This window comes from Hippichthys cyanospilos, chromosome 11 (genome assembly GCF_059441005.1).
Source record: "Hippichthys cyanospilos isolate Australia breed blue-spotted pipefish chromosome 11, RoL_Hcya_1.0, whole genome shotgun sequence".
Lineage (NCBI taxonomy): Eukaryota > Metazoa > Chordata > Actinopteri > Syngnathiformes > Syngnathidae > Hippichthys > Hippichthys cyanospilos.
This window is the reverse complement of record NC_142379.1, coordinates 1,403,749-1,424,990: the sequence shown is the minus strand read 5'-3', so window position 1 is coordinate 1,424,990 and position 21,242 is coordinate 1,403,749. Positions and strand designations below refer to the sequence as shown.

Sequence of the window (21,242 nt, the reverse complement as noted above, 5' to 3'; positions counted from 1 at the left end):
AAGAAAGCGCATCGAGCTAAGTTGGAGTCAAATTGACAAGCGTGACGCCATCCGGCACCAAGGAGCTTTTTTCCCCGCCGGCAACACATCACCAAGCTTATTTATTGAGACATTACATTATTACAAGAACCGTATGAACAGCACATTCAAAATTTTCCCTTAGGGCTATAACTAATGCTCATTGGTGGCTTTGTATCATTTTTATTATTAAAAAAATATCTTTCTTATAAAATATATTTCTTCATTTATAAAGGCCTCTTCTTTTCATAGACTTTCATTTATTCAATACCCTACTCAAGCAAAAAAATCATTACAAGCTATTGAATTTCTGGACAACTAAAAAACGTATAAAAACGTTTTCGGGAGTGAATGAGTTCAAGTTAAACTAGCCCGTACTCATTGTCAACCAATATTAAAATAATCGGATCAATATTTGTCGTTATAACTGACTTAACTTTTTTTGTTTTTTTTAATATAGGAGTTCTGATTGACCCACTGACCTTTGGTCATGTGACAGGTCCATAGCGCGAATGGCGGCGTCGCACGCCGGGTACTCGTAGAGCGGCTTCAGGTTGCACGCCCGCCACACTTGCACCACGCCGTTGTCGCCGCCCGTCGCCACGTTGTGCCCGTCGCTGCTCAGCACCATGGCCTAAAAAATATATATTTAATTTTTTTTATTTTTTTTTATTTTTATTGTGTTGTTTTAGAAGTAATTACCTCTATTTTCTTATACTTTTTATTATATATATATATATATATATATATATATATATATATATATATATATATATATATATATATATATGTGGCCAACAATATGAAAAAAGTGAGTCAAAAAACAAATATATTTTTTTAAAAAGTCCATAAAATTGCTTGAAAAAAGGCAAATGAAATTGTCAAATGACATAAGTAAATAAAAAAAACTGCTATGAAACAAAAAAAAAATCAGAAATAAATAAATCACATAAAAAGAAAAAATTATTTAAAAAAATGCAAATAAAATTGCAAAAATACAGACGTAAAATACGTAAGAAGGAGAATATAACAAAAGATAAAAATCTGAAAAAAAGTAATGAAGCGCGCGTACCCTGGTGCTGTCGCGGAGCTCCATGCGGGCCAGCACCTTGCCGTTGACGCCGAAGTTGCAGAAGCGCCCGCGCTCGTAGTAGACCACGGCGTGGCCCTCGCTGGACACCGAGATGAGGCGCGGGCGCCGCCAGCTCCCGGGGGCCTCCAGCGCCCTCAGCAGGTCCCCGGTGATGGTGTGCACCAGGCAGGGCCCGTCTGGGGAGCGAGAACGCACGGGTGCCTGTCCGCGTGTGTCGCCGCACCGTTTGTGTGCCTCCGCTTCTCGAGAGCACCGCGTTGACGCTACGCAAAGCTAGCGGATATTTTTTGAACTCCCCGGGGATCATCGGCGCGGCACTAATATTAGCGGCTCCTCTCACGGGATTTGAAAATATACGACGGTCTACATGTGCTGCTGCACCGATGATGTTCGAGCCGCCGCTTAAAGCGGATATCTTTTTTTGGGGGGGGGGGGGTTGGGCATGAAGGCTGGCTGACCTTTAGCCCCGCTGATGACCAGCCCCAGCTCGGCGCAGACAGCCACGCACGCCACTTCCTGCTCGTGACCCGTCAGGACAGCTCGTGGCGCCGGGTAGTCGCCTGCAACAAGACACGCACGCAGCTCAAGCTAAGATCCTTTACCAACACCCCCCCTCCCCCAATTTTAGCAATATTTTATCCATAGCCATTTTAAGCTATTCCTTGAGCCTAACAGATGAAAAAAAAAAATCAAAACAAATAAATATTAGGGATTGAAGGTCTGGATTTTTTAAAACATAATGACGTCTTTGTGATTGACCAAGTTCGTTTGATAAACATGCAAAACAAATATTTTTAAAGGCACATGTGTTTTAAATGTATTGATTGTTCCTGGAAAATAATGTAGCTCTTTAATGATAGACAAAAAGAAATACTTTTTAGCGCTGAAAATGGAAAAATAAACAAATGATCCCTTTAAGAAAGTCAACAAGCTATAAATATGAAGTGAAAAGTCTTTTCATGTCAGTATTCATTATTTTTACATAAATACTTTATTAGACATTTCTGTTGGATAGAATTTTCAATAGGATATCCCAATAGCGAACCAATAGCTGCAGCTGGACACAGTCTCTCCAAAAAACTGAATGGACCCAAACAGGTCCAATTTTGTAGCGAAACGGAGGCGGGCTTTTGCTTGTTGATGTGACGCCTGGAGTATGGATTTCTCCATCCTGACACGGACGAGTCACTCATAAGGACAAGCTAACGCTACTATTTGAGGCTAATCCCTTCAGTCACATGTCGGAGTGACAATGGCCCACCTGCCCCCCCACCCCCCCGGCCAGATCGCCTCGGCCCAGCCCGTGATGGATGCGGTCCCGCAGAGACCGCGTCGGACCCTCGGCCGCGCTGTCAGTGCCGGCAGCTGCTCTGAGGATGATGTGGGGCCAGGTGGGGGGGCTCGGGGACTTGGGGGGGGGTTGACGAGGACAAGTGTCACAGGAAGCCTCTGGGGAGGCAACGGGGGAGCTGGAGCCGCTCACCTGCCCGACAAAAGATTCAATCTCAGTGGCCTTTTCCCTTGGGGCGCAACTTGGGGGGGCGCGGGGGTCCGGATTGAAACCCACTCACTAGTTTTAATTATCTGACACATCCAGACACCTCTTTGATTAACGTGACCTCAACTCAGCAAGCCACAAACTCCATACGAGGGTTTGGCTTTTACTTTGGCTTATCCCAAAACATGAACAGTGCAAATAAGAAACGCCTACCTGGAAAAAAAATGCTATTGCATTAAGATGCCACCAGATGGCAGCAAACCGCATTTGTTGCTCATTGGCATCAAGGCCTGACAATTTGAAGCTCCACAGACGTTTGCCGTGCGCCAGAGTGCCACCAGATGGCGACAAAGATATATTATTGCATCAGACATTGCTTTGGCGAACACAAATGAGCGGAACAGTACTTTTTTTCAAATTAAGAGCAAATTGATTGGAGCATGAATCACTGTTACTAAATTGTGTTCTAGTGATTCCTTTACAAAATGTGCCTTTATTTTGATGTGAGTCAAGACTCAAGATTCAATGTGTTTATTTTCAGGTACAAAGTGTAGAACAAGTTCGTACATGTTTCTAATAATATTACAATTCTTGTTTTGCCCTCCACATGAATTAAAAAAAAAAGTGAACCACTGCTTTAAAACACACTTTTCAACATATCTTTTGCAAGCTAACGCTAGGTCTAAGCTACTTTAGATCGTGAATAAAACACAAAATATTGTTACATTATAAATGATACATTGTCAAACATGGTATAAACATGACTGCATTTAAAAAAAAAAAGATGCTCACCGTTGACGGGGTTGTCGCCGATGATGTGATGCCTGCCGCTCCAGTACCACAGAAGAAGAGTAGCGTCTCGGGAGCCCGACACGATGTAGCAGTCCCCTCCGATGTACGACTCGGAGCGGGCCAGGCACGTCACCACGTCCCAATGGCCGAACACGATCTGGCTCAGTTTTCCTACATGGTGCGCAAAAAAAAAAAAAAAAAAAAATCCCGGCGCAGCTATTTCGCGCGTTTGTCTTTTCGACAATCAGAAGCCGAGCCGCGATCGGCGGTCACCGGCGACCCGCGTACGCTCCACGCACCGGCGCGTCCACCTGCGGCGCTCCCACCTGTCTCGGAGGAGTAGACGCGGAAGCTCTTGTCCCAGAAGCCGCACACCAGGATGTAGCGGTTGTCAGCTGTCACCACGAAGCACTGCGTGCTCATCTGGATGCTCTGGTCCACTAAGTCCGTCATCTGACGCTTGTTGCCGCCGGCGCCGTTGGCTGTCCCGCCAAAGAGGACGCGGGGAGGACACATCCGCGCGGGACGTTACGAGCCGCCCCTCGCCCGCCCGCACGCAGCGATCGAGAAAACTCACCGATTAAGGGGTCCATCTCGATTGGGAGATGATGAGCCTGCTCTAGGGAATATCCCGGCGCTCCTCGCAAGCCTGGGACGGGAATTTTTGTTTTGTTGGTCAGGACGATTACCAGCACCAATAATTAGCATTTTGATTATAATGAAAATAAATTCAGATATTCGATTAATCGAGTATGTGAAAGAATAATCAATTAAATATATTCACTAGTGGCCCTTGTATAATTGCTTGCTAAAAGAATTTTAAAATGGCCCCATTTTTTTTAAACAGTTTGTGAAAATTAAAAATCGATCAGATAATTCGATTAATCGGCAGGGTCTTCAAAAAATAATCCACTCTAAGAATATTCAAGAGTGGCTTTTGTGTAATTGCTTGCTCCAAGAATTTTAAAGCGGCCCTAATTGGTAAAAATCATGTTGTAACACATTTGAACGAACATTGATCTGATTATTCGATTCATCGGTGGATCATTGGAAATAATCAACTCTAAAAATACGCAATACTGGCCCCTCTTGTATAGCTGCTTGCTGAAATAATTTTTAAAAAGTCCCGATTGGGAAAACATAATTTTGTAACACATCTTCACGAAAACTTAAATTGATCTTATTATTCGATTAATCGGAGGTCGTTCTAAATAATCAAGAGTAAAGACATGAAATCTAAAGCTCCGAGGATCAGCGGCTTTGCACAAGGCACCCTGAACGCATCATAGGCAATATGAGTTTTTACACTGATTTTGAATGATTACATTTCCTATTTGCTATGTGTCCAAGATGGCGGGCAGCGGCGGGCGGCGGTCTGCAGCTGCCCTCATTAGGGCGCCGCCTTCCCCGCTCCGACAGCTGGCAAGTGTGAGGAAAATATGAGGCGGAGCCGGCGCCTCATTTCCAAGCGGGATTTTGACCCCCCGCGACCCGGAGGTGCGAAAGGCACGGCGCGGACCCGCTTGGGCCCAGGTGAGACGCTTTGAGCTTTTGGCTGCTCACCCAGCGTGTTGTGCCATCGGTTGACGGCGAAGAGGCGGCTGCAGGTGACGGTGACCACGGCGGGCACGGCCAGGTGCGGCAGCGTGTTGGCGGCCACGTGCGTCACCGGCGAGTTGGACGGGAACTTCAGGACCATGATCACGTCCTGCTGAAGCTGGTCCTTGAACATCAGGGGACTCTGACAATCACATTCGCTTACGACTCAGTTACAAACGTCACTTCCTGGATGTCTTGGTGTGGTAACGTTGCCGTGGCGACGGCCACAGATTTGCATTCATTCAAATCAGGTAGTTACTATATGTGTATATATAAATATATATGTGGATGGATGGATGGATGGATGGATGGATGGATGGATGGATGGATGGATGGATGGATGGATGGATGGATAGATAGATAGATAGATAGATAGATAGATAGATAGATAGATAGATAGATAGATAGATAGATAGATAGATAGATAGATAGACAAACACACATATATGAATGAGCATCTTTTTGTGGATGCGGACCTCATGAGGAAAAAGTTTGGACAAGTTTGAAGTGGTTCCGCATTGTGTTTTCATCCCTTATTTTTCCCAGCATGCTCTCTGCTCTCACCAGGTGCATGGCGGAGCTGCGCGGAGGATGTGGCTCGATGAGCAAGTGAGATGGCGTCTGTCCAACGCTCCGGATCTGCGCCTCCGTGGCCTGCGGGTGGGAACGCCGAATGGAGGGAGAGCGATAGAGTGGGAGAGCGAGAGAGAGAGAGAGAGAGAGAGAGAGAGAGCGAGCTGCTGTCACAGCGGATCTGCGTCAAAGTGATGGGTCAATGCGCTAGTTGACAATGCAAGCAAATCCCAAGTTGCCCCCCCCCCATCCCCATCCTCACCCGCCTCACCCTGCAGAGTCATCCAAGTGTTAGTATGGAAGAGACAAGCCTTTCCCCATTAACATGCTTGGCTTAACCATTCCCATTTGCGGGCGCCGGGGGCCCCCGCTTGCGCTAACGCTAACCTGGAGTGACAACCCGGGCCAGCTTTTGCGCTATTGTGCTCGGCACAAAGGGGAGCCGCCTCACACACATGTTTACGCACACATACACGGGAACAAAACAAAAACAAAACAACAATGGTGAAAATTGGGTGCTTTTAGCCCGTTTTTGCCGTTGTTCAAGCTAGCGGGAGACAAATGAAGCTTCATGAAGCAACTGCCTTACTTTTTTTCACTCCTCTAGATGGCACTCTTGTTCCAAAGAGGCAATAGCATCATCTAGAGCAGGGGTCAAAGCTCGGAGGGGGCTACAACAGTTATGGCTCTCAACTGAAGGTACACTGTCCTTCCTCACTACAAAATGTAAAAAAACAGATCAAAAAACAGATCAAGCCCAACAAAGCAAAATGTTCAACTAAATCAGTTCCAAAACAGAATGACTTGGGATGCGGCCCGGTATCGGTTGAACTTAAAAACAATTACGCTTTTAAAAGGCAATAGCAGGAGTCTTTATTGCTTCCAATACAAAACATTTGTAAATTGGTGACATTTTGGGATTATAATTTGTGTATTTTCAGTTAAAACTATGACTTTTTGCAATTCTGTCTTGTTGTGTTTCCAAGATCTCTAAATCCAAAGTGCGGTTTGTATTGAGAGCATCCAATTGTGATGGGCGGCACCATGCAAGAAGACAAAGAAAAAGATTTGGGCGGCTATCACTGACGTTGACGGACACAAGCGGCGCCGATGGGGTTGGGGCGCCCAAGCCTCCTTTTGCCTGAGGTGGGGGGGCTGTACACACCATTTAAAATCACTCGCAGCCAATGGGCAGCACATGCCAGGGCCCGCCACGCCGCACGGGATGTTCTGAGGTGATTTTGGATGAGGACAGGCCACCTGCGAGCCCCCCCCCCCCCATTCCCAAAACAAGTTCCTCTACCCCAGCAGTCCGTCACTTCCAATCTGGCGCGATGCCGCTGTCCAGCCTGTCGGAATGCACTCAAAAGTTTCACCGCAGTTGTTGCTAGCCATACATAAAGAAAAATACGCTTTGACCATAAAGCGCCTTAAAAAATACTAATACTATAATACTAAAAATACTAATTGTGAGGCGCCATCTCTATGAAACGATATTTTGGAAAGTTCCATAAATCGATTCTGAATCGAATCAGAGACACCTAAATCCCATCCTTATATATATATATATATATATATATATATATATATATATATATATATATATATATATATATATATATATATATATATGTATTGCAGCATTGTGCAGCGCTTCGTTGCAGCAGCACAGCAGAGCACAAGAAGGTGAAGCGTGTGAGACAGAAGGAGGACGCGGCCTCTGCTTGACCCGCTAAGCAGCGTGGGACGGCCACGCGTCACGACACCTGAAGCCGACAGACAACACGGCACGCCGGCGAGAATTGACGGCCAAGACACGGGCAAGCGCTACACGAGCGAGGCCAACGACGCTCCTGAGCTTTGTCAGCAAAATAAAAAAGAAAGCGGTGCCTTGGGATAAGAGCGAGTTGATTTCACATTTGTCTGTTTTCGAGATACGAGCTTTCATCTGGCAAGTCTCGGCTTTGTCGTGTGAACTTTTTGGGGGCTTTTTTGTTCATTAAAAGTAAGCCATTTTGTTTTAAATTTCAGATACCTTCTCATATGGTGCTTTCATTTTTTTTTGTCACTATGGTACATTAGGAACCCCCCAAATCCTCCACTAACCCGTGCAAGCGATATGTGACACCCTTTAAAGAAGATCAAGTGATGGCACACTTTTCAACATGACCTCCATGTCTACCACCGCTCAAGCTTTGTTGTCTTTGTCAACTTAAATGCGGGCGGGCGGGGGCACGACTCGGTCGTGAGGGGGCCACGCGTCCCGCTGATGATGAATTGGTCGGGCCTGTCCCAAGTGAGCCCGGAAAGCCAGGGGCCGATGTCATGTTTTTGGACCTTTTCAATGAGGAAATACAGAGTGCTGCGCAATCCATGTCTGCTTCAGTAAACTTTGGAAATACATTTGTTGCAGTATCTCTTGGTGGGTTTTAGTCAGCAGCTCCAGACGACGTGAAATCCCTTATGAAATCAAATCAGTTTTATTTGTGTCGTCTGCCGGAAAAATGGTGTTTTGCCAAACTGTACTGTCCTTGACTCCGAATTCCAACTGTAAAGTCAGAATTGCAGCTTTTTGGAGTCAGGGACTTCTTTTAGAAAGCAAACTGCTTGCAAAAACGAAAAAAGATATATTTTTCGCCCGCGAAGTGCTTTTTTATTCACCTACAGCTTCAATTCGACAACAATTGTATAAGTTACTTTTCAGCCATGTGGAAGGATAAAAAAAAAAACTGGATCAATTTCCCCCAAACAGGTTGTTACCAATTTAATCAAAAACAGCATTATAAAAAAAATAAATAAATAATAATGATAAAAACGTATTGCTTTTTATACAATTTAATATGTCAAAAGTCAAATGAAATTAACATAAACATATATTTTTTTATGAATAACCCGAATTATTTAACTCCACTGGTTTATAAGACGCACCCATACTATTGGCCTTCATTTTTGGGGGAAAAAAGTGCGTCGTATATTGTGGGAATTACGGTAGCGGACTCAAAAGCGCCAAGGCAAAAAAATACAGACGCGCCGGGATGAGGCAAATCTGGGCGCGGGCCATTTGCATAACGGTGACTTGATAAATCAAAGCGCGGCTGGAAGTGACAGTCTATAAATGAGTTGTTTTGCAGACGGCAGATGGCGGATATCACGGCAAAGAGCCGCAATGTTACGGCAGCTGCCGGCGCCGCAATGAAGCTCGTAGATATTCAATTAAAGCGGCGAGAACAAGGAGAAGCGCCCGCACGCCTATCGACGGCCCGACCTCTGCCCATTGATCGCGGGACGGCTCGCATTGATCCCGTGGAAAGCCGACGGGGCGGGGGACGGCTCCTTCTTTCGCTTTGCCGCAAAGCGCGTGACCGCGTGCCGGGACGCACGCCGACAGGAAGTGATGTCGACCCGGGGGGGAGGGAGACGGAGGGGCTTGGTCACCGATCAAATTCAACAACTCATATTATGAACTGAAAAGAGTTCTTTGACGTCTATAGCCGTCCCTGGCGGTGAACGAGTAAACCTTTTCCCGAAATCGTAGATCAGTTCATTGTTAGTCTTGGGTATAGTGCCAGTAACTAATAGGGGCTGGGTAAATAATGAACTCATTTACAAGTCCAGTTATAGGAATTTTTGACGTCTATAGCTGTCAATGGCAGGAAACGTAAAATGTCTTCCCAAAATGGTGGATCAGTTCAAGTCGTGCATTTTTGGGGGAGTTATAATGCCAGCTACTTATAGGGACAGGTTAAGAAATTAACTCAGTTACTCTCAGCCCAGTTCAAAACATCGCTGACGTCTATAGGCGTCACTGGCAGGGAACGAGTGAAATGTTATCCCAAAATGGTGGATCAGTTCAAGTCGTGCATTTTTAGGGGGGGGTTTATAATGCCAGCTACTTATAGGGACAGGTTAAATAAAAAATTAACTCATCTACTCCCAGCCCAGTTCAAAATATCGTTGACGTCTATAGCCGTCACTGGCAGTGAACGAGTTAATGGTTTTCCCAAAATGGTGGATCAGTTCAAGTCGTGCATTTTTGGGGTGTTATAATGCCAACTACAAATAGGGACAGGTTTAAAAATTAACTCATCTACTCCCGGCCCAGTTCAAAATATCGTTGACGTCTATAGCCGTCACTGGCATCGAATGAGTTAAATGTTTTCCCAAAATGGTAGCTCAGATCAACTCGTGCATTTTTATTTTGAGATGTAATGCCAGCAACCTATAGGGACCGATTTAATAACTAACTCATTTACTCCCAGCCCAGTTAAAGCAATCTTTGACATCTATAACCGCCATTGGCAGTGAATGGGCTAAACACGGAGTGGATTTAAAGTTGAAGACAACTGAACCACACTCACATAGCGCACAATTCTCGTATGCTACGCCAACCTCGCCGTGTGCGTGCGCAGACGTTTACCTCTCTGGTCAAAGGGTCGGCGACGGCGTCCAAGCTGACGGCGCCCTCGTAGGTCAGGTGGTGAAAGACGTTGAGGGCGCGCAGCGCCTCGGGCCCGCGCTGCTTGTAGCCGAAAAGCAGGTCGATCCACTGGTGCAGCTGACACGACACAAAGTCGCTCTCCAGCGCCTGACCCACCGGCACAGCGCCCAATTAGAGAGGGGGATGGCGCACCTTTTCCGTCACCTCGCGACCGCAAAACGCTCGCCGAGTAACGTTACGTACACCCACCGCGCATGACCAATAAAGCAAATGCGTCTACGTTCTCGTGGAAATGAGTTTTGAGTCATTGACAAAAAAAACAAAAACTGCTACCTTAAGGTCTCCACTTTCATTTCCCGTCAGCCAAAACGATGAAATCATCCAAGCGTGTGAATATAAAAGATTAGTCGATGACCTGCGCCAATAAACGTGCCAAAACAACGTACGATTTTTTTCTAATACACACAAACAAATACGTACATGGCTGCACGATTATAGCCAAGATAATAATCACAACTATTTTGGTCAATGTTGAAATCACGATTATTCATCATGTTTGGGCAATATTTATTGCCCTATTTTTTAAAATTAAACAAGCAGTATATAAACGAGGCTTCAAGGCTTTGATCATTACAAATGATAATAATAACCTAAAATAAATAAAGTTAATAACTTGCTGAGTGCAAACCAATGAAACAAATAAGGCTACTTAGAACCAAGCACAGCGAATTTGAATCAATTAGCATTCAAAATGTCATTTTCAGTGATTTCAAACCGAATTTATGAACCAATTAGCAGTCATAATGTCATTTTTAGTGGTTTCAAACCAAATGTATTAAAATTTTTCGGATTTTTCAAAATGGGTCTAAATTGACAGCTAGCACTGTAAATATTAGTAATCGGGTGAGAAACTCCACCATATCACCATATCACGCTGTAAATAACAGATTTGGGTGAGAAAAGCAGCATTTGTTGTCATGCAAACATGTGGGGAACATTGCAGGAAAAATGGTGGTATCATTAATTGGTGAAAATGATCAAAAAAAGGAAAATTTGGGGTTAAAAGTTGGAATGGCTTGAATAGGTCAAAAAAGTAGAAATAACAGGTGAAAAATTGAAAAGTGGATATTTTGTGGGCATTTTGATGGTTTTTACGCGAAAGGGCGCTTTAAATAAATATGAACGCGAGACGTATCATGTACGAGCGTCAAATTACAGGAAGCGGCGTGAGCAACGTGTCATGCGGCGCCGCCTCGGCTCGCATTTCTCGGCCCACTTAAAAACGAGCAAGTCATCATTGGGGGAGACAAACGGCTTTCCCGTTCTAACCGGGATCCAATTTAGTGCAAAAGGAGCCTGATAAACGACCTGCGAGGGTGTATCCCTCCGCCCTGGCTTTTTTTTTTTCTTCTTTTGGCGTGTAAGCAGAGAGCGCAAGGCTGATAAATGCCACTGTAAGTCGCACAATACCGGCGTTGGCGCAAGGAAAAACAGCCATTAGCGACAAAGGCTTCACGCACACGCGCGCGCGCGCACACGCAAGTGCAGTTTGCCACGGGGCATGTCATCACAATTGGAAGTGGCACATGCAAAGATGGAAAGGGGGAGGGAAAAGCCAGGCGGCGGGGGCGGGGGAAGGGGATGGGGGCGGGGGGGGGGCAAATGAAATCATAAAGGAGGCGAGAGTGCGGCAGACTAGAACAAAAGGAGACAAAAAATGGCGGCGACGGCGAGAAGACGGCGATGCCGTTCTGCTCCGATTGTGGGAGCCGGCGGAACCCGGAAAGGTCACCGAGGCGGGAGCGGCCCGCTTGTGTCACTCAGGCTGAAAAGGTCAAATGTGTAGCGGCCGTGTTCCGTCGGTCCAACCGCACGAAACCAAAAAGTCCCCCTTGAAAAATCCAGCTGTCCGCTTTTAGCGTCACAGATAGTTTTTAGGCTCTGTGAAGAAATGCTGCCGCATCCTGATTGCGTGCAGGTGTTACCCCATTGCATTATGGGAAACAATTCCAAACTCATATCATAATAAAAGCAAAAACGACGGCAGAAAAACAATTCTTGTGGTATAATGTAGGCCAAATGCTATATATATAAAAATTTGGCCTACATTATTTCACAATAATAAACAATATATATATATATATATATATATATTTTTTTTTTCCCATAATGCCACATAATACTGACTTTGAATATGCCAGTTCCCCATAACAAATGGGAAAAAAATGTGGTTTTTAGCATTGAACCTACAGGTAAGGTTCAAAGTGTTTAGCGCATACATGCACTTGCAAATACGTTTGAAAATATGTCATACTTTTGAACATATTCTCAAATACTTTTAAACATACCCGCAAATATGTTTGAGCAAACGTCGACGCTAAAAATGGTAGAAACGTGAATTCTTTTCCCCGCATTAAAATGACGCGCACAAGTGCGTACCCCGTGGCATTATGGGAAAACACGCCAAACAGTCAGGATTAAATTCCAAATCCAAATTTTTCATGCTCAAGTCAATATCCTGCGGCATTATGGGAAAAATGCTATCTTTTTAGCATTTAGCGATTGACTCGCGTAACTGCAGAAAGTACTCAGTTTAAATCGGGGCGCGATCCGCGTGCTGCTCACCATCCTGTTGATCCTCACAAAGTCCTCGGGGGTCTTGGCCCAGGCCGGCAGGTCCACGTCGCCCACCGCGGCGCGGTCCTCCCGCGTTCCCAGATGATAGCCGTTGGCGTTGACCAACATCTCCGGCAGGTAGAAGAACTCCGGGATCAGTTCCTGCGGGTCGGATCGGGACGCGCACAAGCCATTTGGGAGGGAAAAGTTGGATGGGCGATTGCAATAATGAAGTACTGCCGCCATGAGTGAAAATAGGATCAAATCTTTGAGAGGAGCGTCACAGTCGGCAAAAACTATTTCGTTTGTTTCTCGTCGCCATCGGTAAAATTTACTTGACCTTGCTCTTTGACTGGTTGTCATGGTAACACGGGCGGTACTGCCGCTGCCCCCTTTAACAAAGTTGTTTTTATTCCCGTCATTAGAAACATTGGAGGAAGGAAAAAAAAATGAAAAAAAAGGCAGAAAAAGAAAAAAAAAAGCTCATGCAAAAAATGCCAATGCAAAAAATAAAAGAAAAATAATAAGAAAAATAAAAGGAGAAAAAAACGAAAACAAAATAAAATGGAAAAGACAATAAAAACAAAAAAGGAATGAACAAATGTGAAAATTAAGGAAAAAAGAAGACTAAGAAAATGAAGAAACAAGTCAAGATAGAAAAAATAAAAAGAAATAAAGAAAAACAGATAAAGAGAAAAAAAAAGAAAAAGAAGAAAAAAATGAAAAAGATAAAGAAAGATAAGAAGATATAGAAAAGAGCAAAACTGAAAGAGAAGAAAAAGAGAAAATAAGGAAAATGAGAAAAAGGAGAACAAGAAAATGAAGATGAACCAGTGAGAGAAAGGTGAAAGGTAACACAAACACGCCTAACAGCAGGGTGTGAAAAGTGAGAGGTGGTGTTGTTTTTTTTTTGTTTTTTTTCCCTTTCTCCCCCTTCACACTTATTAGGAGCCAGTGAAGTGTTATGGCGTTAAATTGAAGTGGAAGTGAGTCACGCTTGTTGTTGTTGTTGCCTGTGACAGCGGAGGAAGCGGCCAACGCCTGCCCCCATTCACCCCCCCCCCCCCCCTCCCCCCCCAAAAAAAAAAAAAGCGCTAGCGGCCCTTTAAGACAACACCTACTTCCTGTCTTGGCTTTAGCGCAAACGTCAACGCACACCAGGAATGCTCATCATACGCACCTAACAGCGGCCGATGCCTGGAAGGAAAGCGCTAACGTTCAACATTTTGCTTCCGCCAGTTTTAATGATTTTCGTTTCCCTGTTCTCGTTGTAAGGAAATTCTGACCTCCGGTGACATTTTACTGACCTCTGGCGACATTTGGCCACATGTTGGTGATCTTGAACGCACCGTGACGAGAGAGCCGCGATCTTTGCCTACGTAGGCACTGGGTAACCAAGCGCTTTGGGCTGTCACGTCTGACGTTAGCGTTGTCGTTAGCACTTTAGCAATGACGTCAAACAGGAGGCCCTTTGCATGACCCCAAATCTAAACTTAAATGAACTTATATGCTCAAAATAAGAATACAAAATAAATATTTTTGCTTCTGTGGATTTGTAAATGATTCCCGGGTCACTCGAAATATAAAACAAAAATGGACAAATTAAACGTCCTAAAAAGATGTCTCACCTCAGCCATCACCAAAACAAGGGTGTCAAACATACAGCCCGCGGGCCGTTTGTGCCTCGCGTACGGGTTATCTCGGGCCCACGAGATGATTTGTACTGTAAATTTTCATTAGCCTTGCGATTTTTAATGTACGCTGCGGGCCGCCAAGAAATCGATGACGGGCCATACATGGCACCCGGGCCGTAGTTTGGGCACCCCCGAAATAACGGTTAGGTCTTCAAATGAGTCTTTTTTGGCATATTAGCAAAAATGACAACATTCCAACTCACAGAAACTCGTGGGCCAGATCTCTCAAAGAGAAGGAACAACGCGTGCGCACTGACAGCAAGCGCTCCCCACCACAAAATGCACTACCGACAGCGGCCAGAGGGGGCGCCAGAAAACAAAGACTAAGCCATAACTATGGCATAACGCTGCAGTGATTTTTTTTTTTCAGAATTTTTGTTGGAAACAGAATTTTGAATGAGTTGAAAAAGTCAGCAGATATTCAGCGGCGCCGAGATGGCAAGCGCGCTTGTGTGTTGCGCGGGTGGCTATTTGTTAACAGGGTGCTGCGTGAGTGGCGGGCCGGCGGCGAGCGAGCCCAACCTCTGTCCCGACATGGCGTGCATGTGAAGCGCATCGTGTCATTAATGCTTTATTAATTGCCGGCGGCGAGCGCGCCCGCTCCCGGGCTGCGTTGGAAAAGGATGACACTTTCAGGTCAGCGTGCGCGCGCGCGTGCGTGCGTGCGTGCGTGCGTGCAGGCTGTGCGCTCGCCAACCCCAGCAAAATGGAGGCTTTTTATGGCTCGCTTTTTTTTCTCTTTCACCGGGGCTTTCGGTTCTTTGTTCAGGAGATAGCATCTATTTTTCGGGGGGGAGTCATTAAAGATGGTGAAAAAGTGGAGGGTTTTTTTCGGCGTGTGTGAATGTTTCTCCGTTTGAACACGCTATTTATAATTAATGGAGTGCGTTAGTGCAGAGGTTGTCAACATTTTTTCGCTAACCAATGCAAAACACGTTTGATTTAAAAAAAGTCAAACTTAAAAGAGGGCTCTGTGCTGTGCAATGCATATCGGAGTTATTAAACCAAGTGAGTGTCCAAACTATGGCTGGAGGGCTGTTTTCGGTCCGCCAACTGCATATTTCTGGCCCGCAATACTATTTCAAAAAGTAACAATAATATAAAGTGCACAGTGTACAAAAATATCCAAAAATGACATTGATTAAATCAATCATATAAGTGAATTACAAATGCTCTTCATTTCAATGCAAAATGTTAATTCGATGCAGGTGAGTATTTATTCATGCAAAATATTTGCATATGCTAACACAAGGCAAATACCTGGCACAAATATATAAGGCAGCACTCTGTAACATGCTAACATTAGCTTGCATGTTAGCCACAGTCACAAGTTACTGGAGCAAAAAAAAAACTAATTTGGGGCATATTATCGCAAATGAAAACATTCTGACAAAGACAGTACAACTCGTGGGCCACATTTCACAGAGACAGAACAACACGTGTGTTAATATTGTGTCAATATTGTTTCAGAACCCCAAATTGAGAGCATAACTTTTTCTCCCAACCTTAATTTGAATCACTGTCCAGCATGACGGCTGTTTATGATTTTTTCTTTTAATCCCTGAGAGGACTCACCTTGACGTCGAAGGTGTCTCGCTGACAGTTCCTCCACGAGCGGGCGATGGAGGAAAAGATGCGGTCGGGGTGGTCAAATTTCTCATCGTTGGCGCCGAGAAACAAGCTGGTGAACGGCTCCTGAGCAAACGCACAACGCCGCATTGACACACATGCACCCCAATATTTCTGTTTTTAAAAATGTGTTTTTTTATTTATTGTTATTGTTATGGCAGAGAAGTGCTGACATCAAGCACTACTGTGTCATTTCTGTGTCAGGGGCCAATTTATTTGACCGTTTGAAAAATGGTCAGCTGGCTCCAATTTGCTCTTGTTGGTGGTTCTGAACGCGGAGACGGGATTGCGGATGTGTTCGGTGCGGGGGGAGCACCGGGCCCCCATAATATCCAAAATATTCTTGCCAGAACACCTCCAATCATTTTAAAGCGGCCCTTGCATCCTTCCCTTTTTCTGCTCGAGGCCCCGAAATGAAAACGTTTGCTTTATTTGCAAGCTAACATTGACTTGAATTCCAAACCTGGTTTTCAAACCTCGGCATAAAGATCCGCCCCTCCCCGAGGGGGAAATTAAGCAGCTCTCCGGCAGAGTACAACGAACGTTAATGATAATTGGCTCAAATGAGTTTTTTCCCCCCCTCGACGCGGCGTCGGCGGGCGTCAGGAAGCGAGGGATTGTGGGAGCAAAGCCGCAGAGGCCAATCTGGGCGCCGTCGAGGGAAGCTTCCCAGTTGATCAGCGGCTCCTTCCGACTAATGATGGGGGGGGGGGGGGCTCGGACCTCCGCAAACAACTCGCGCCGCCGCCTCTTCGTCTTACTCCAGTAAACGAGGACCCGAGTAAGCGTGATGGACACGTCGGCGGGCCTGAAAGGCATAAACCTGTCACCCCCCCGACTTCCCCCCGTCCTCTGCAAATCATTACACAGCCACTCTTTATTTAGCGCACATATGCCGCTTTACTGGCCTGTGAAATGTGTTTTTGGGGGGGGGGGGGGGCGCCGATGGAGACGTAAGAGCGTCAGCGGGCCTGACAGGTGATGACGCGCTAACGCTAACCGCGGAACCGGGAAAGAGGCTGTCGAGAGAGGAATGCACAGCGGGATTTTATTTTTTGGGGCTGTCGCTCACAATCAGGGTGGAAGACGTTTCCAAGTTGGAAAGTTTTCATGGCAATTGGCTCATTCACTGTCGGCCCAGTAAAAAACACAAACACACACATATATATATATATATATATATATATATATATATATATATATATATATATATATATATATATATATATATATATATATATATATATTTTTGACGTCTATAGCCGTCAATGGCAGTGAATGAGTTAAATGTTCCTCCGTGAGAAGTCAGTCAGTCTTTTATTGCACGTAAGGCATTTTTATCCTTCAATATCCACAAGATAGTAGAAATAACTGATTCATTGCCAACCTCGTAAAAAAAGGACCTTTTTGACGTCTATAGACGTCAATGGCAGTGAATGAGATAAATGTTCCTCTGTGACACAGGAAATTCAGTTATTTTCTGCAAGTGAGGCATTTTTATCCTTTGATATACAGCCGATGGAACAAATAATGCATTCACTACCAGCACAGTAAAAAAAAAAAAATCTTTTGACGTCTATAGCCGTCAATGGCAGTGAATGAGATAAATGTTCCTCTGCGACACAGCAAAGTCAGTTATTTGCTGCAAGTAAGGCATTTTTATTCTTTGATTTACATCATTGACATCTAGTGACAGGTAGAATAATTAACTGTTTTTTCTTTGCAGCCTGGTATAACTGTCAGATTACGATATTGATCCGATACAAACAAAAAATACTAAATTCTCAAAATTACCTCAAAATCGTGAGTGAATCTAGCGGACATTTGCCCGCCATTTTGGACTCACCATTCGGACAAGCCAGTGCAGCGCCGATGCGGCGGTGGAGCAATAGCGCCGGTAGTGGCACGGCGGCGTCTGGTCGTCGGCCCACGAATCGAAGCGCTCGGCGAAGAAGGCGGCGCGCTTGGGGTTGAGAGCGCCGATGGGCTGAGGAGCGACCGAACAACAACAAATGAGGTAGCGGGCTAGCGTGATTTTTAGTGAGATTTTTCCACAGTAGCATGTGGTTTGTTGAGGACACTTAAAAATAAAGAAAATGCAGCTTTGCCAATCTCAGAATTTTGTTTTTGGTCCCAAAGTGATAAATCATTCAGCCCTAATCTATAGCAACGAAAAACAACAGGGGCCCCAAACTTGAACCCTGTGGAACACCCCATAGCAGTGGAGCCTAATTTTAAAATCCAACCTTGGTTTCAAAGCCTTTCCCGGGCTTGGAAAAAAAAAAAAACCCACCCCTCATTACATGTTTTTCGTCAATTTGTCTTGTTTGGCTCCCATTGTAAGGAATACATAAAACGGGCGTCTCTTGCCCTTTGGCTGTGCTTTCCACGAAAGGGCTCCCATGAAGCATACGCTTAGTGGCCGATAAATTGCTTTCCGTGCCTTTTCAATCAAGCCTGCCAATAGCAAAGCCCGGGAGGAACGTCGGCGGTCAATATTAATACACTCTGCATGACCCGGTCGGTCACCATGAGGGATGACGGGGACGCCGGCCGGCGCTGGGCTAATCAATGGCGGCTTTCTTGCCCGCGAGCAAACCAAGGCGCCTGAGTCCCGAGTTACATCTGGCCGGGCGACGTAGGAGAACTTTATGGAGATCCGCGTGGATTTATGAGGTGATAATGGTGCCGCATGTGACTCGTCTCGGGCCCAGCTGGAGCGCGAGGCGGGCTGAAAGTCGGCTCTCACGCCGTAAAAACAAGTACGGGGGGAAAAAGCGGTTGGACTGATCAATTCCAAAGTTGGGCAGCAGGTCCTTCAACAGAAATTATGAATTTTTTTTTTTCATTACAAATTACAGCTGCTGGATAGTGTAGTTACTCTCCTGTTAAATGTGACCTTAACCCTGACCTTGGTCTTTACGAGATGTTACAGCGCAAAGGTGACTTTTTTTCGTTACTCGAAACCCTCATTTAAAACTCTGTCACCGTCTCAGTTTAACCCGTTGGTGTCCGGGGATTTTTCACTAGCCTGGCCTTATTATCGCCCATTATCGGGCTGATTTTGAAATGGTCATACCATCGTCAAATATGAATATATATTTACTTTGAATCCCTCAGGTGGGAGGGGCTACAAATCCTTTATGTACAAAATATTTTTTAATGTCAAAATTAGAGTATAATGACTTTTAAAGACTTTTGCATACAGTCCAGGCTAAGCCAATCATCAAAGTCATTTAAAGGCTTGCAAATGTCCTAAGTTGCCCGCTAGCGCCACCCGGTGGTGGATGGATCTGTGTGGAAGGGAACGTCAACAAAACAATCAGAGAAGTCAGTCATACTTTTCAATCACAAATGAAGAATAAAGATGATTTGTGAAAAGTACTATCTGAAGAATGATTACATGAAAAAACCAATCAAGAGATTAGAAGAACATTGTTATGAAACATTTCATGATTATGAGTACTATGATTCATTCAGGACACAAAACCTAAACATTTATTGTTTAGATCATTAAAAAACAGTTTCTGGATTTATTTTTGTAAAATTGCACTTCTTTTTCATAAATACACATTTTTTTTGCCTTGTCCCCATATAAAATGCTTCATAATTGAGGCACATATCGAAATTTCAAAAGGGTGTTCTAAAAAATGTAATTGTAACTCTAATCCTGATGGCATTTTCCTTCCAGTGCCCTCTTGACTGTAACCACAAATCACATTTTTTTTCTTCCCCTAAACGTTTCCCAAAAAAAAAAAAAAACAAAAACCCAACAGAGGCGTGTTGTACTTGATTGCAGGACCGGCGTGGGGGGATCGCCTTTGATTTTGCTGTCCAGGAAAGCGAGCTAAGCCGCAGATGTTATTTTTGTCGGGGCCCGCTGTCATATTTGGGGAGGGTTCGGCCGACAGATGCTTGACGACGGCTGCGGTCGGCAGCGCTACACGCAACCGGCTCGCCGCTAACGTCCAGACAAAACTGATTAAAGCTGACATCTGATCAAATTCTCGCCGCCTTTTTCTTGCGTTTCTTCGCACCGAAGGAGGAATAAGATTAAAACCCGAGGGCGTACTCTCACCGGGCCATTCCAACAGCGCCGGATTGGTCGGCGGACACGCGAGTCAGACTGGAGTCGCAGATTTTAGGATTCCATGGGCTCAAATTGACAAAAGACTCCATTTGACCACGACGTGAAGAACAGGACAAATCTTACCTGTTTGCATTTGAAAATGGGAATTTTGAAGATAGTGTGCAGTTTGTATCTTAAAGATTTTTTTAAAATTAAAGTTATTGACGGAAATACAATTTTTTTGTCTCGCAGTTTGCATTTATACAAAAACAAACTCCTTAAGGTCTTGACTTTCATTTCCCAGCAGCCAAAAGGTTCCATTAGAAGACATAGGATTAGAAGACATATTCGAAAAATTAAACTTATTTTTCCCCAAACTTCTCCAACTTCAACATTCAAATTACTTCACCTATTTTTGCCATGTATTATATATAGTTTTAAAGGCAATTAAGTGTGGGATTAGAATAACCTCAACAAGCCTGAGTTTGTGAAAACGCATCACAGATATAAAATTTGTGATGTTTCGTTAAATCTGTCAGTCATGGACGTGAAGTTCCTGTTGGTTGATTTACTTTCATTTCATGCTTTCTGACAACATGGACAAAAAACAAAGGCAATTTTAAACATGACCGCGCTCCAATCCAGTTTTGTTTTCGCTAATAAAAAATAGGAATGAACTTCCTTCTGGATCCTACCACAGGAAAAAAAAAATCAAAAGAGACGGAACCTTACTGCTCACAAGCAACAGCCGTATAGCAGCTAACCAATCGGTGGCTAATGCTAAAAGCTAACACGGCGATCTGCATCTCAAGTCTTCAAAGTAAATCCAAATTTACAAAGGTAGTCCGAAAAAACGTCCACCAATGGAATGATTGTGCCTCTCCAAAGTCAACATGAGTCTCAGGATGACAAAACTCTTTGCTGTGGCTTTCTGACTGACATTTCCACCGGGAAAATGACGCCTAAAATGGAACCATGTGAAAATGGACTCAAGTGTCCGTCGCCGGCTTTGAAATCAAGCCCAGAAGGACACGGCGCGTTGGCTCCCCCAAAAACTCCGGCACGTCCCAATCGTGCAGCGTTGGTCTCCAGAGCGACGGCGTGTGAAGTCAGCCGAGGGCCTCGTATACATTGCGTAGGAAAACATAAATAAACAGTCATCTTTCGTCTCCGCGGAAAAGTCAAATTCAATTATGGCGGAGCTAAGGGCCCCTTGCGCGCCC

The 21,242-nt window shown here is 44.7% G+C and overlaps 1 protein-coding gene and 1 long non-coding RNA gene across 4 annotated transcripts in view; one reads left to right on the top strand and one right to left on the bottom strand.

The window, feature by feature from the left end:
* Positions 1-21,242, bottom strand: part of nbeab (neurobeachin b) — a 163,397-nt gene that overhangs the window by 2,167 nt on the left and 139,988 nt on the right. Inside the window, exons 44-55 of one of the 3 annotated variants that reach the window (XM_088427563.1) lie at positions 17,797-17,937; positions 15,897-16,016; positions 12,637-12,789; positions 9,991-10,158; positions 5,565-5,654; positions 4,965-5,142; positions 3,979-4,050; positions 3,701-3,883; positions 3,402-3,572; positions 1,570-1,671; positions 1,091-1,287; positions 501-652 (exon numbers count right to left, since the gene is read on the bottom strand). In XM_088427563.1, coding sequence (XP_088283689.1) covers positions 501-652; positions 1,091-1,287; positions 1,570-1,671; positions 3,402-3,572; positions 3,701-3,883; positions 3,979-4,050; positions 4,965-5,142; positions 5,565-5,654; positions 9,991-10,158; positions 12,637-12,789; positions 15,897-16,016; positions 17,797-17,937 — 1,727 coding nt within the window. The remainder of the gene's footprint in view (positions 1-500; positions 653-1,090; positions 1,288-1,569; positions 1,672-3,401; positions 3,573-3,700; positions 3,884-3,978; positions 4,051-4,964; positions 5,143-5,564; positions 5,655-9,990; positions 10,159-12,636; positions 12,790-15,896; positions 16,017-17,796; positions 17,938-21,242) is intronic. The other 2 variants (XM_088427565.1, XM_088427564.1) reach the window with 2 other exon arrangements.
* On the top strand, positions 4,378-7,114 carry LOC148415392 (uncharacterized). Its single transcript, XR_015867208.1, has 3 exons — positions 4,378-4,934; positions 5,009-5,251; positions 5,568-7,114. It is a non-coding gene; the product is annotated as an uncharacterized LOC148415392 (long non-coding RNA).